This window comes from Takifugu flavidus, chromosome 1 (assembly GCF_003711565.1).
Source record: "Takifugu flavidus isolate HTHZ2018 chromosome 1, ASM371156v2, whole genome shotgun sequence".
Classification (NCBI taxonomy): Eukaryota; Metazoa; Chordata; class Actinopteri; order Tetraodontiformes; family Tetraodontidae; genus Takifugu; species Takifugu flavidus.
Genome location: NC_079520.1, coordinates 20892658 through 20907045, shown reverse-complemented (window position 1 = coordinate 20907045; position 14388 = coordinate 20892658). Strand labels below are relative to the sequence as shown.

The 14388-nt window shown below is 38.7% G+C and overlaps 1 protein-coding gene across 1 annotated transcript in view; it reads left to right on the top strand.

Annotated features, from left to right (window-relative positions):
- LOC130538765 (growth arrest-specific protein 7-like) overlaps positions 1-14093 on the top strand; it is a 51071-nt gene extending 36978 nt beyond the window's left edge. Inside the window, exons 9-14 of the mRNA XM_057056672.1 lie at positions 2635-2713; positions 4860-4988; positions 5560-5683; positions 10012-10091; positions 10635-10733; positions 11044-14093. Coding sequence (XP_056912652.1) covers positions 2635-2713; positions 4860-4988; positions 5560-5683; positions 10012-10091; positions 10635-10733; positions 11044-11157 — 625 coding nt within the window. The 3' untranslated portion in view covers positions 11158-14093. The remainder of the gene's footprint in view (positions 1-2634; positions 2714-4859; positions 4989-5559; positions 5684-10011; positions 10092-10634; positions 10734-11043) is intronic.
- The last annotated feature ends 295 nt before the right edge of the window (positions 14094-14388 follow it).

Below are 14388 nucleotides of genomic sequence, written 5' to 3'. Positions count from 1 at the left end.
GAGGAGAGTCAAATCATTGGCATGGATCAAGCAAATAAAACTTATAAGAAGATCACAGAAACTACTAAAATTGGGTTAAAAATTGTCCAATGTATTAACAACTAGAAGCATAGTGGTGAACCATTGTCTGTGGTCAGAAAATGTATGGCAAAATCAAATTGTAGAAAAACAACAGGGTTCAGAACTCATGTTTGCTTGTTTGTCATGTGTGTCATGTGATCATGAATGTAAGAGCAATTCCACACAGGTGATATGAAGGAAACTCAAAGATTAGGACTGAACAACTGTGTAGCATTAAGAAAACCACTAATCGGTAAGACTAATCAGAAAGAAAGGCTTTAAGATTGGACTCTGGAATGGAAGAACGTCATTGGATCCAAAGAATGAGGTCAGCTGACTACTTGAACATACTGAATGACCAGGTTATTCCATCAATGGCATATAGCAAGATGACAATACCGGGATTCAGCAGGCTCAAATTGTGAAAGACTGGTATAAGGAGCAGGAGGCACCATTTTGAAAGATGAATTGGCCATGACTAGGTCCATAACTTAACCCCATTCAGAATTTTTGGGATGTGCCGGAGAAGGCTTTGCACAGTGGTCAAACTCTCCCATCATCAATACAAGATCTTGGTTAAAAATACAATGCAACACAACGGAAAAAAATGGTGTGCATTGCAGAAGCTTATCGAAACAAAGCCACATTGATTGCATGCTGTAATCAAAGCTAAAGGCGGTCCAACAAAGTGTGGTCCACAGTGTGTTGACTTTTTTTGGTGGCAGCATTTTTTTGGCCAGACAGCGTATTTATAAATCTCTAAAAAATAATGTGCTGTTGTGCTGACAGTGGAGGAAGAGATTTTTCATGATGAATTATCCCCAACTATTATTAATAGTGCTGCACTTTGGAATAATCAGAAAGCTTTGCTGGTGTTTATAAAATGGATAAATTGTTTTTTTATGTTGTGAGCCTGTTGAATCTGCTTTCGCAGCACAGCTGCTCAAAATTGAGATGAATGTCCAGTAAGTCATCTATTTCCTCTGACAAACTGATTTACAAGGAATGATACATGATTTAAACATGTTTTTTCTGGTACAGTGGGTTCTCTACTTACGAAATTAATTGGTTCCGGAAGTTGTTTTGTAACCTGAAAATTATGTAAGTAGAGACGCGTTTTGCCCTAATCCGTTCCAAGCCCCCAAAAATTCGGACATAATTTTTTTTTAAAAATCATAAAAATGCATCAAAACATGTAACAAATACATGTTACAATTAGATTACCGCACATTAAATGTAGGAATTCAGTGCAAGGCTTCTCCAGGAACAAAATGAACTTTGTTACAGGCTAATCATACATTAGCCGTCATTACTAGCAACGAACGTTAACACTTGTGGTAACACCGCCATCCAATGGACAAACATTTGAACACCCACAATAAATCCCGTGCCGATCGTCGATGTATTACGGCCATATGCTTTGGCGAGATCAACCAAACGCATCCCTTTTTCACGCTTTTCTATTATTTTTTGCTTCGTTTGTATGGACAAAAAGGCTCTCTTCTTCTTCTTTTCTTCTTTTTCAATTTTCTCCATCACTTTCCTGGTGTCCATAGCGAATAAGTTAAACGAAGACAACGCTGGGATACACACATACCTGTCCATATTGACGTCCCTCCTAGCCAATGGGATCAAATCAAATCAATCTTTATTTTTATAGTGTCTTTTACATTGAAAATTGTTTCAAGGGATGACAGGAAGATGCTAGGCGATAGCCAATGGCAGAGCAGCTACAAGCAAGTTTACATTCGCTAAACTCCGCGAGCTGCGAGTAGCAGCGGTAGCGTATTTTTGCCTTTCGTATCCTGAAATTACTTTCGTAACAAGAGGAAATATTTTCCTGTTGAGACGTGTCGTAACCTGAAAATTCCGCATGTAGAGACGTTCGTAAGTAGAGGCCCCACTGTAATGTTTGATATTGTTTCAAGATATAGATTCCAGATATTGCTTTCCATAAATAAAAAAATGGGATACTATTTCATAGCGGAGACTTGTAGGTGTTAAGACCCTACCCAGACAAGAATATTTGTGATGTCCCTCTGAATGAATTCCACTTATCTTTTATGCTGGACAATGCTTTGAAGTAACTCATAGTCACACCCATCATTTCTGCACTCCATGTTTTCCTTATTACTCCCTGCTGACTGGATTGTTTTTTAAAGTCATCCATTTGAAGAAACACGCTTTTTTCTCACCACTCTTGATTTCAAACAAGAGGAACATTACGTCATGCACTTATTTGTAATACTTATCTGGAACAATACAAGTCTTGTCATTGTTATTGCCCCTCGCTGTATTGGAGAGCAGGGGGATGAAATGAGGCATATCTCTTGTTCCACACAGCTTCATCATCTGTTGAACTGGTTGTGGACCTGCACATTTATGGTTATTGCATATCTCTGAACTTTTCCACTAGCATTGCTGTTGAACCCCATGTGTACATACTTATGTGTACTGTAGTGCTGTCTGCCCTCCCTGCATGTTTGTATGTTAAAGTGTGTATGGCCATTTTTTCAGTAATATTAACCACGCACACACACATACAGTCATCTACCTCTCTTTATCTCTCCACAGCACTCTGGGGGAGGCTTGGGCTCAGCTAAAAAAGAGCTTGGCCGATGAAGCTGAGGTTCACCTAAAGTTCTCTTCAAAGGTATTTCATCAGGCTTTTCTCCACCAGTGTCATGCCTGTGCTTTATATAATAGTCACACATGCATTACCTGTTTATAAGCATTTGAGTGATGAAATGTTATGTGAAGTCAGGGCATACGTTCCCTTTAGAAAGGAAAAGTACATACAAACTGTCCAGATGTCAGCTGGAAACAGCTACCCCCCTACCTTATGTGAGGCCTGTGCTTTTCTGCACCCTACTCTGGCTAATTTTAGAAATCAGTCTGCAGGTTTTTCAGTCATCAACCAAATGTTGATGATTCATATAATATTAGAATAGTTTTGCCTTGAGTCATATTACCCTGAGCAAATTTAGAGAGTTTCCTCATCACTGACATCTCTGTATTAATTTTATATGCATCTCTAAATGAGCACTGTATGCTCTGGATATTGAATTTATAGTCAGCAATGGATAATGCAGGGATATGAGGTGATGGGGTCTTATTCAGTTCTTGTCTGTAAACATGCATCTGATATTCATGAATTCATGGAAAAAAGCCTCAGTTGGAATGAGCCAGGTGTTGGAATGAGACGAGTGTCTCTGTTGAACATCAGTCTGTGAACTTTAGCATGATCAAGAGCTATTTGCAGCCCAGTATGAACCGCTGGGCTGAGTAAAAGAATAGATTGCTGTTGCTGAAATGACACTGTGTTGGGGCCCCAGTGTTTCACTGATATTGTCCTGAAGTGTCCTGAAGAGAACATGTAGTGTTGTACCAGACAGACTTGATGAAGGAGGAGATGAAATTAGATCTTTACATTAATCAGTGTGTGTTGTTACTCTCACAACAGCACCGATACAGGGAGCTAAATGAGTTTTCCTGAGTGGAAGGCAGGGTCAGCATTGATTTCCCAGAGGGAGTGGTTGGAGTTAGATCTTCATCTGGTCCGTTTTCAGTAATGCTGCTCTTGGGGTTTCTGTTTATGATTTTCTACCACCCTGTGTTCTCTGCTCTCATTGGCTGTCATTGTTACCACTTTGGATAAATGCTGGTTGGAATCTTTGAGTGCACACGGTGTCATGTGAACAAATAGTTTTTGTCTGAGTGTTTTATGAGGAGTCAAACATCGCAATAAAAGTCGCATCAGTTATGTTGTTTGACACTAGCCACTCAGTCACAAATCAGACGGAGCCATTTTAGGAAAAGAAATTCTTGCATGAACCCGGAGGTCTTTGGATTACCTCGAGTATCCTGGTCATAATTTTAGAAAGGAAAGTTGTTGTTTTGTTGTGTGTTTTGCCTCTTTAAGTCATCCACTTTTAATGTTTTAACACATTTAGTGCGACATGTGCCATCAATAATTTAGCGGGTATGTTCCAGCATATTAGTTAATATAAATTAGGCTGTTAGGGTTTAAAAGGGTGTGTGTCATTAAGCAACATTAATAAAAATGTAATTACATTTATTTCCTTGTGCACTTTCTCTGAAGTTAGGGGATTTCACTGGGATTTCTATGGAACAAAACACTGGGTCAGTTTTTCATGTAAGGTCAGACAGCAGATGTAAAAGCAGGCCTGGATTAGAGCTGGAGAGGTTGGGGAAATGGAAGCATTAATGTTAACATCTAGAGATGTGCCAATCTGAGGCGCAGCCCCAACATTCCACAGGAGAAGATAGGAACTGAGTAGAAATCTTGACCAGTTCAACATTTGACCAGCTTGATCTACCGTATTTGATAAAGATCATATATCAATTATCAGCACTTGCTCCTCAAAGTTAAAGTTAAAATATCAGGGCTAAAGGAGCTCAAATCTAGCAACAGTAATGCTTTATTGAGCCAGAATCTGCATAATGATGAGGAAGCAATGGTATTTGATTTTGTTTTCATCCAATTGGAACAGAGGTCAGATTTCATGATGTGAAAAATCACTTTTTAGGACACTGAAAGAAAAACTGTACTGTAGAGCATGTTAGCAATAAATTTAGTTTAATTGTCCAGTTGTGGTCATGGAGTATGCGCTTCATGGGGTGAATAAGATTAAATAAGATTAGGTCTTATTTCAACATCAAACAGCCAGAAACTGGATTTTAATTTTGTCACATTTCTGCTTAATTACCAACCCCGTTTCTTCTTTCTTCTTACCTGATGCCAGTGTTGAGTTTTAATATGCTTTTGTTTTGAGCAGCTCCAAAGTGAAGTGGAAAAACCTCTGCTGACCTTCAGGGAGAACTTTAAGAAGGACATGAAGCGGTTTGACCATCACATCTCTGACCTTCGGAAGCAGCTGGCCAGCCGTTACGCTGCTGTGGAGAAGGTAGCTGATGGGGACATTAGATCAGTTCTACTATAGAAGCAGATAGATTTAGGGCATCATCTCACTGACTTAGGTTCTGGACTGACTCTAATGTTTTTTAATATTGTGACTGCAAATCCATCTGTCACTCACTGAAACAGTCTTTGATGAACAACTGAGCATTTATTCAAGGACAGGAAATTAGATTCTGCTTGTGTTGTACCATAGTAAAATAGCTTTATCTTTGTAACCCAGTAATGAAATGATGCTTTTAATATCACAATATTAATGTTTGGACTGTGAAGAATGGAAGAGTGAAACCTGGGAGTCGTTGCAGATCTTTTACTATTGATGAAATAATGTTCCTTACAATGCTTCTATACCACCCTACTTACTTTTGAGGGCAATTATTGCGAGAGAACCAGTTTTGTTGTCAAATACTTCAAAACTGTTATTCAGGAAGTACTTATTAAGCCTTTACCTTGGCCAATGTCATTCGTCAAGCTCATATTCTTAATTTTACTCAAGTAAGGCCATTTATGGGTTGCATCAGATTGTTACTCTGAATAGAGTCTGTTTATTTTTTCGGCAGGCACGTAAAGCCCTCGCAGACAGGCAGAAAGAGCTGGAGGTAAAGACACAGCAGCTGGAGATCAAACTCAGTAGCAAAATCGAAGAAGACATCAAGAAAGCTCGGAGGAAATCAACACAAGCAGGTGAGGGGCTGGGGTCAGAGGTTAAATAGGTGTTTTTGTGTTGGTGTTTTCAGGCATAAAGGAAGACTGTTACCTTTGATCATGTTACTGAGGTCCTCCTCAAGATGTTCCTACATTAGCAAAGAGACCTTTAAATTTATCACCATTCTGTGGTATGAAGCCTAGAACCAAATGCTTAAAAGCTGTGTGAACGTCAATCTTCTTGGGTAAATAAAATTACATTTACAGACTAGATTAAGCCATACAGACATTTTAAATAGACATTTTTGACTGTTTTCATTTCAGTAGAGCAAAAAAATAATTCTAGATGTATCTGAACCCATTGGGTGTCAGAGGAATCTTCTCTAACCATGGTGACAACTTGTGAACAAACTGAGAGGAAAATGGGAAGTTAACACAGCTTAGCTGTGTTAAATGGTAATGTATGGGAGCATGGTTTGTATAGCAAAAGGTTTTGCCATAGAAACATATTTTAAACCATCTGCTGCTGTGCAGTTTACTGAAAATCCTGAATGATCAGGGAATCAGTGGAAGTGGTGGTAAATGGTTCATGTCACAAGAAATTAGCAGCAGCTCTAAAAGCTGCAATATATTCTCCAACACAAAAAATGAGACTGAAAATGTGAAGAAAGGATGGCAAAGATCTAATTGAGGGGTCATTATGATCGAAATGAGACAAGAATTCCTCATAAATTCGTTGTTGAATTAGGTGTTTTGTATACATTTGAATTAAGAGCTGAATACTTTGAACAGCTCCCTGAAAGAAAGGTCAAGGCTTTTACCAAAAACTTTCAGAACGATGATACACACTGTCTCAGGTCTAGCTTGACTCGAGTCACTATTCCTCTCCAGTCCTTATCCTCAAGGGATTACAAGTTATTGAACATGTTGGGAGCGCAATAGAAGTCTGTCTCACAGCCATGATGATCTGGAAGTCATTCATTGTCAGAGATCATCTGAGAATGATCCACATGCTTTGGGCTGGCTGCAACAAATCAGATTCCAGTCCCAGCAGATCTCCCTCTGAAGAACAGAATAGGCTGATTTCCTCCTCCAGTGTTTCTCTAGCCCGATTTGTCTGTATGGTGGAGATTTTGAGTTTTCACACTAGTGAAAATTTTTATCAGCCAGATGAAAGATTTTATTCTAATGTGAGAGATAGAATAGGGTCTGAGACATCCTCTGCAGACCCATTCACAACAGACTGACAACAGAAAGGCATGGCTGAATTCTTTAATGTTCAGATCACAAATTATCATCAGCATAGGGTAACTGATATAGCTGATTAATATGACTCTCATTGTAAGAATTTTTATTTTAGATCATCATTTTGATGGAAATGATAAATTGTAAAATTCCACTAAGAATGGAATTTCTCCAATGAGGAAAACCCCACATGAAGCTAATGTTTTTAATGAAAACTTTTCAAAGACAAACTGAGGGACTGAGCCATTCACTGTACTGCACATTCACTGTATCAACTCTGGGTTTACCAGTATTTACAAAATTACATTATTAATGTTAAATACCTATGGAACTTGCACTTCTTCTCTCTTGCTCCCCAGTGAGATCAGAGGGAGGCCACAATATGATTTTAAGTCTTATCTTCTCTGATACCTGACGCTCCTCTGAAATTGTTCATTCTGCTTTTATATTTTTACATCTTTCTGGTCAAACTCACAGTACTATAGCACCCTGCAGATGTGCTCACATCAGGAAATAAAAGAAAATAGAAAAAAATATGCAGAAACTTATGGAAAGTATTATTCATCTTTAGGCACGTGGAAGATAATTTTAGAATTGCTTGCCCACTTCCTAATACAAGTAAGAAGTAAGCACATTTTTTGGTTGTGAAAAGTTAAATGCAGTAAATTGCAGTTCCTGCTATTTAAAGAAACAGTAATGCAACAGTCATCTTATATTGTAGGACTTATTTGAGTGTGCTCAATAAACTACCGTAATTTCTGGACTATAAGCCGCTACTTTTTTCCTACACTTTAGACACTGCGGCTTATTCTACGGTGCGGCTTATTTATGTTTTTCACAACTATTGTGAATCAGTCATTTTTACTAACCCTCATCAACATGGAAAATACTAGAAGAAAAGCATATGATGCGACTTTTAAGTTAAAAGCGATCACTCTGTAGGTTGAAGAAGGAAAGCGAGCTGCTGCGCGTAATCTTGGCATACATTACGGTAATCAATGGTAAGAAGGAGGAGAGGCCAGCATAAAGAACTGATCCAAAGCAAAAAGACAAAAGCTTTTAGACGTAAACATCGCAGGTGGCCCGAGCTTGAAAACGTTCTGGAAGACTGGGTGAACACACAGAGAGCAGGCGGCTGCGGTGTTTCCGCTGTACAAATCAGACGGAAGGCAAAAGCAATCGCCACTGCGATGAAAATAGAAGATTTTAGAGGTGGACCATCGGGGGGTTTTAGATTGTTCATTGTTTGAGTAAAAAAGCATAAACAACGTAATTTGTGTGTAGCTGATACAAACGTATATTTCAAGGTAGCTGCATTACAGACACCGTTAGGAAAAAAAAGCATTTACCGGTAGAATATGTTTTTTTATGTTGCTAAGTTAAAAAATCCTGACGTGATAAAATTTGGATTTAAGGTCTCTGTATAAACATACAAAAGAGTGGCTGTTGTTTCTTACCTGTCTGTTTGTCACTCGTCAGTGACTCGTCTCTTACGGTAATGAAAACATGTACCAGTACTGAATGTTTTCGATCTAATTTTTCATATTACTACATGGGATACCCGCAGCTTAAAATCCGGTGTGGCTTGTATAAATACAAAATTGATTTTCTTTCTAAAATTAGATTATGGGGCTTATAATCAGGTGCGCTCTATAGTCCGGAAATTGCGGTACATTGGATCTCTAGCATGATTTAATGTTAAACTTAGATGCTGATGCATATTTGCAACTGTTACCTGTCTTGGAATAGGAAGATAATTCATTTGATAAGCAACACAAACATTATTTTATGGTGCTGAATGTTTATTTATTGGGAATACATGCGGAGCATTTAGTACCAAAAGTGTGGGAGCCAGTAATCATGCCAAAGTAAAATAAACAAGTAAAAGAAAGATCAAAAGTGTTATTTTGATAGATGATATTGTATAAATATCCTTGCTCGCCAATCTAATAGACAGTTTCTGTAAATAGGCTGCCCTCTTGTGGCGAATGGTCGCATTATATTGTCTGTACATGCAAAAGATAGCTACACATCTCCTACATTGTCTCATCTATGCTGCCTGTCACTTTACTCACGGGTTGTTAATTTGGCTGTAAATTTTTGACTTGCCAACAGATAAACACATATAGGTATGTAAATTAGCCCAGATGAATCCCCACATTTTTATCACTTTAGTGCCCCACAATAAGGCATATATGGTTTTGAAAGTTGGAAAGAAAAATAGGAATTGTGGAAGGTGGAGCCTGAGTATTGTGTTTATTTTTAAGAGACATGTGACCTAAAGAAAGTGACTGGCTAACAATAAACAGATGTGGACTTGCAGCCCATGATGTCATGACTCAACCAGGCACGACCGCATGCTGTCACAGTCCCCCATTGAAGCTATCCATCTTAACACACACACACACACGCACGCACACATGCACGTGTGCGCGCGCGCACACACACACACAAACACACACACACAAACACAAACAGTCATTCCCTCCTCCATGCTGGTTATGCAACCAGCCAGAAGAAGAGCAGCAGTTGTCGGTGGCGCTCTTGGTGTCTGGTGTACTGTGATGATGATTACAGTGTGAGGGAGAGAATAGGTGAGCATAGCCAAAACAAGCAAAAATGCAGCGTCTGTCGGCTTATCAAACACCTTCAGTCATTATTATCCTTTAGAATATGGAGTTACCATTTGAAGGTATTTGTTATTTGTTTATTTATCATTTACACAAATGCTGATGCTGAGGTACAGGTCTAGACTGGCCTGCTCAGAGTACATATCTGGACCCGACAGAACACCTATAGAGCAGAGTACCAAGGTTGGCTATCCTCATAAACACAACTCAACTTTGTTAAAAGCCTTCACAAAAGTCTCATTTGTTTTAGCTTCAAAAGGTGGACCAACCGCATAATAAACCCTACAGATTAAGAATGGGATGTCATTAACATTGAGTGTATCTGTGGACCTGTTGGACCTATTCGCCGGTAGCATTTCCTCTTTGAATCAAATCCACTCTAAATGATCCACTCTCTTTAGCATAATCAGATGAGACATCAAGAAAGAATATACGCTTCTATTTGTGTCATTATTTTGTGCGAACGTGTTTAAACTCCTCTCTCTGTTAAAGGAGACGACCTGATGCGGTGTGTCGACCTATATAACCAGTCTCAGTCCAAATGGTTTGAGGAAATAGTTACCACAAGTCTGGTAAGAAATCATCCTTCTAGGTTCTGCTGCTTCAAACATTTCAACGGTGAATGATGATATTGCTGTTGTATTTAATTACAACTCCACTTACAACTCCACCATTTGAATTTAGTGTAGTAGATGATCACCTTATCCAGTCATAATGTTTTAGGTGTAATAAAGGTAGCTAACATGAATAGTTTTGTAATACACATATGTGAACTGTACCTGGAAAAAGGTTATTTATGTAAATTGTAGACCTTTGCGCACTTACAAAAGTTACATGTAACGGATTATGTGACTTTTGCTGCAAAAATAGGTGAACCCTATATCCAGTGCTTCAGCTTCCATCAATAATCGCTTTTATATGTTGACATCTGTCATGGTGTCACATTTTGAATAGGTTAAGGTTGACTTTTATGCCTCCTGCTTGTAAATCCGTTTGTAATTTTTTTTAAAGTTTCTATACAGTTTGTGTTGGGAATTAACACCATCAGACCTTTGCTTTCCATTAAGTGGAGACAGGTAGTGTGCAGACATTTCCAAAACTGTTTATGTTCTCAGGAGCTTGAGCGGTTGGAGGTGGAGCGGGTGGAGATGATCAGGCAGCATCTTTGTCAGTACACCACCCTTCGCCATGAGACAGACATGTTTAACCAAAGTGTGAGTACAAGAGTGTGAATCAGAACAGCATTTTCTTCTCACTGGTATTTCTGTATTTTCAGTTTTTAGAAATGTTTTTCTCACCCTAACTCAATTGAATATAATAATCCACAATTTAAAGTAATAGCAGACAAATGGTATGAATATAAATGCATAATATATATAAATGTATGTACATTTAGTTTGTACAACATATTAGTCGCAGTGCTACAAAATCCGTGGGAACGTCAAACCTGTGATTCCATTGTTATCCACTAGAGGCAGGTATATTATCAAAATGAGGATATGAGAACTTGTTTGTTTTCCTCAGACGGTGGAGCCAGTGGACCAGCTGCTGCTGTGTGTGGACCCAGCCAAAGACAGAGAGCTGTGGGTGAGAGATAATAAAACAGGAGAAATCAGACCAGTGGACATGGAAATCTGAGCTCGGCATTTCAGGAGCACCAAGCACTTGCTCCAATCTGGAATCTGCTTGATCTTCCTGTGACTCCTGACAGAGTGAGGGATGATTGGCCAGCCAATTCCTGCTCAGGTTGAAGGTGACTGTCTCTGGGGAGTTAACCTGAGCTATGAATGATGATGCCAGGTTTCAGTTTGTGCGGCCTGACATCACACTGAGGCGCTTTTGGGAATTGCAAATGATCAGGAGGCTACAAGAGAACATTTAGCACCTGTAAATGTTGGATAGCTTCATGTTGTGCAGCAATGTTACACTGCAGTTTTGTTTTTGCTCCGTGAGGTCACCCTGTGAGGGCACATGACTAAACAGATGCTGCTCAGCAAGATGCATTCTGACCTTAGAGTGTTTTATTACTGTACCAGAAACAATATCAGACTACTATTTCTATCCCTTCAGGATTTTGCATTGTGTTTTTGCTCTCCGTTAGGCCACACCCCTAGCTACTGTTTATTTTTTATAAATATACACTTTACTTTTGAGTAAAAGACTGCAATGACAACTTACTACTTACGCCACTTTTCCTCTGCTGGATACAATTAATTATCTAAACAGGTTATTATTCAAACATTCACTGACTTCTATTAAAAGCCAATATATGGAGCAAATTTAGCATTTATCAAAGTGGTTACCAATTTTGTTTCAAGAGATTAAACAAAAGTTGTTTTTTTAAATTAAGCTAGACCTATATGTAAATTCTGTATGGCAAAAGCTGTATAATTGAAATTTTCATTAGTTATTTTATTTCTAATTAGGATAGATATTAATAAATATATTTGGTGGCAACTATTGGATGGAGCTTGATGTGACAATAACTAAAAACTGAAGAACAGAGGGAGTAGAATATATACTGGTAACAGTGGCGGGCCGTGCATTTCACACCTAGGCCTTCAGTAGTGCTCCGTCTGAATCAGTCCAACCCTCAATAACTATTTTATGGCTATAAAACTTCTACTGCAGCTGTGACACACATAAAAAAGCATAAAAAATAACCTGATAAAATTGCAATATTATTTAGGAATATAGCAACATTTTACTCACCAAAAATCCTGATTATTTGTACACAAAATCCATCCTCCTTTCTTTCCTCAAGAAGATTTCAATTACTTGTTGTTGTGCAGATTATCCGTGCGTTTCAGTTCCATCAAGAAGTCCTTTTCTATCGCCATCGAAGCTAATGCTGAAAGTCGAGCCTGCCCTGTCGTATTTCTGGCATAAGTTTTCATTCGCTTCAGGGCTGAGAATGTCCGTTTAACAGAAGCAGTAGACACGGGGATGGTCACCGCCAAACACACAAATGTATATAGCTGCCTCATGCTCACATTCAGATTTTTCTGCTGAAGGAAGTCAAGGAGATCAGTGGGAGATTTTCCTGCAAAATCATCCATGGCATACATTACAGTCAGTTCTGTTCTTAGCCGAGGCAGATCGAAAAGTGTTCCATGGCTCTGTGCTAAGCTGGAAAAGGCTGCATGCGGGAATTTTTTCTGGTATTCACGAAACTTCTGGGGGTCGAGGAGGGTGACAAATATCAGTTTTTCGTGGTCTTGAAATCTGGTCTGTGTCTGGCAAATAATATTGTCCAGAATCCTGCCGTGGAGTTGGCTGTAATGCGCGCGAGGATCTTGCGCTGGACCTCTTCGTGCGCTCGGAGCGCCCGCGGTGCGTTCAGTAGCCTCGTAGATTTCCTCGTATCGGCTCCTCTCTCGCTCAACGGTGTCACAAAACTCCTTCACCCTTGCCACACAAAACTGTACATCCAGTTTTTTGTCCTGTAGTATTGAAAAGAGCACATCTGAGTACTCAAAAATGCCATTAAATGTGTGAAGCAAAAAACAAAACTCAAAATCATCCAGACGTGCTTTAAATCCCTCAGCACAGCGCACAGACTATCCAATCAAAGCGTGTGAATACGCTGACGTTTCCGTACGCCTGCTAGAAGGCCTTGGTGAAGGCCAACTCAAAATCTGATTGGTTGAAGCAACAGTTTGATCGACATTTATTTTGTGCTACAGGGCCCGCAGAACTGATTGTGAAGGCCTCCAGGCAGATTTCTTTGACCCTGGCAAGAAATAGTGGCTGAAATGTGATTGGTTAAATGCTTAAATATGAAAATACACGTCTGGAAGCAGCGCAACCAGGGGAATAGCAATGAAAGGAAGCGGACAGACCATTTGGAATTATTTAATATGTATTCATGGACAAAATATAATTAACATCAGTCTGTGATTCAGATATTTTTAGGCCAGCAGAGAAGGCCTTGCAGACCCTGATGGCCCACCACTGAGTGGTAAATACAAGCCAGTTAGATTCAGCCTCTAATGCTATCTCAACTTAAAAAGGCAACCAAAATTTCTTGCATTTTTCTTCAACCTATGTGTTTAGTATCAATTTTATCTATGTTGCATCATATCATTTACAGCAAATCTGAGCTGTATTGTTCAGTTTTAAAAAGATTAATTTTGATCAACAGGGACCTGACATTCATTTGAAACATTTATATAGTTTTTAAACTATTATATAGTACCGGTAGTTCAAATTGTAATGGTCAGATGTTTACCTTGTGGTGTCTGGAAGAGATATTGATATTTTAAGTGACTTAATTTTTGGTTTTGTCACATTTTTATATAGTTGAAAAGGTATTATAAAATTAATTATAGATTAATAGTTAATGTATGAATGGTTAATGATTAATCCTTAGGAACATGTGGCTACAATAATGTTGCATAACCTTGACCTTATCTAACATTATGGTCGACCTTAACTTATTAAGTCCTTAAGCAACAAATAGTAAACATCATGTGACTGAGGCAGGAAGTGACTTCTCCTTGTTGATGTTATCACCTGTATGCAAAACTGAACTGAAGGAAAGATCTGATTAAATTAATTATGTGTCTATTCTATCTCTGGCATTTATTGTGCACACCCTAACCCTAACCCTAACCCTAACACAGAAAGAATTTAACTGTACAAACATGTTTCCTACTGTGACAAAATTGACAAAAACACTTTAATAATAAATGACACTTGATAATGATATTGACACTTTGATAACGCTTGGCAAACAACTGGTCTACTGTGGTATATATCCCATAATTTTTCCTGAAAAAAATTACTCAAAGTTTGTGGTATTCTGTAAATTATACTTGATTGAGCTATATTTCCAATTTAATAAAGAGTGCATGTGAAAGCCTAACA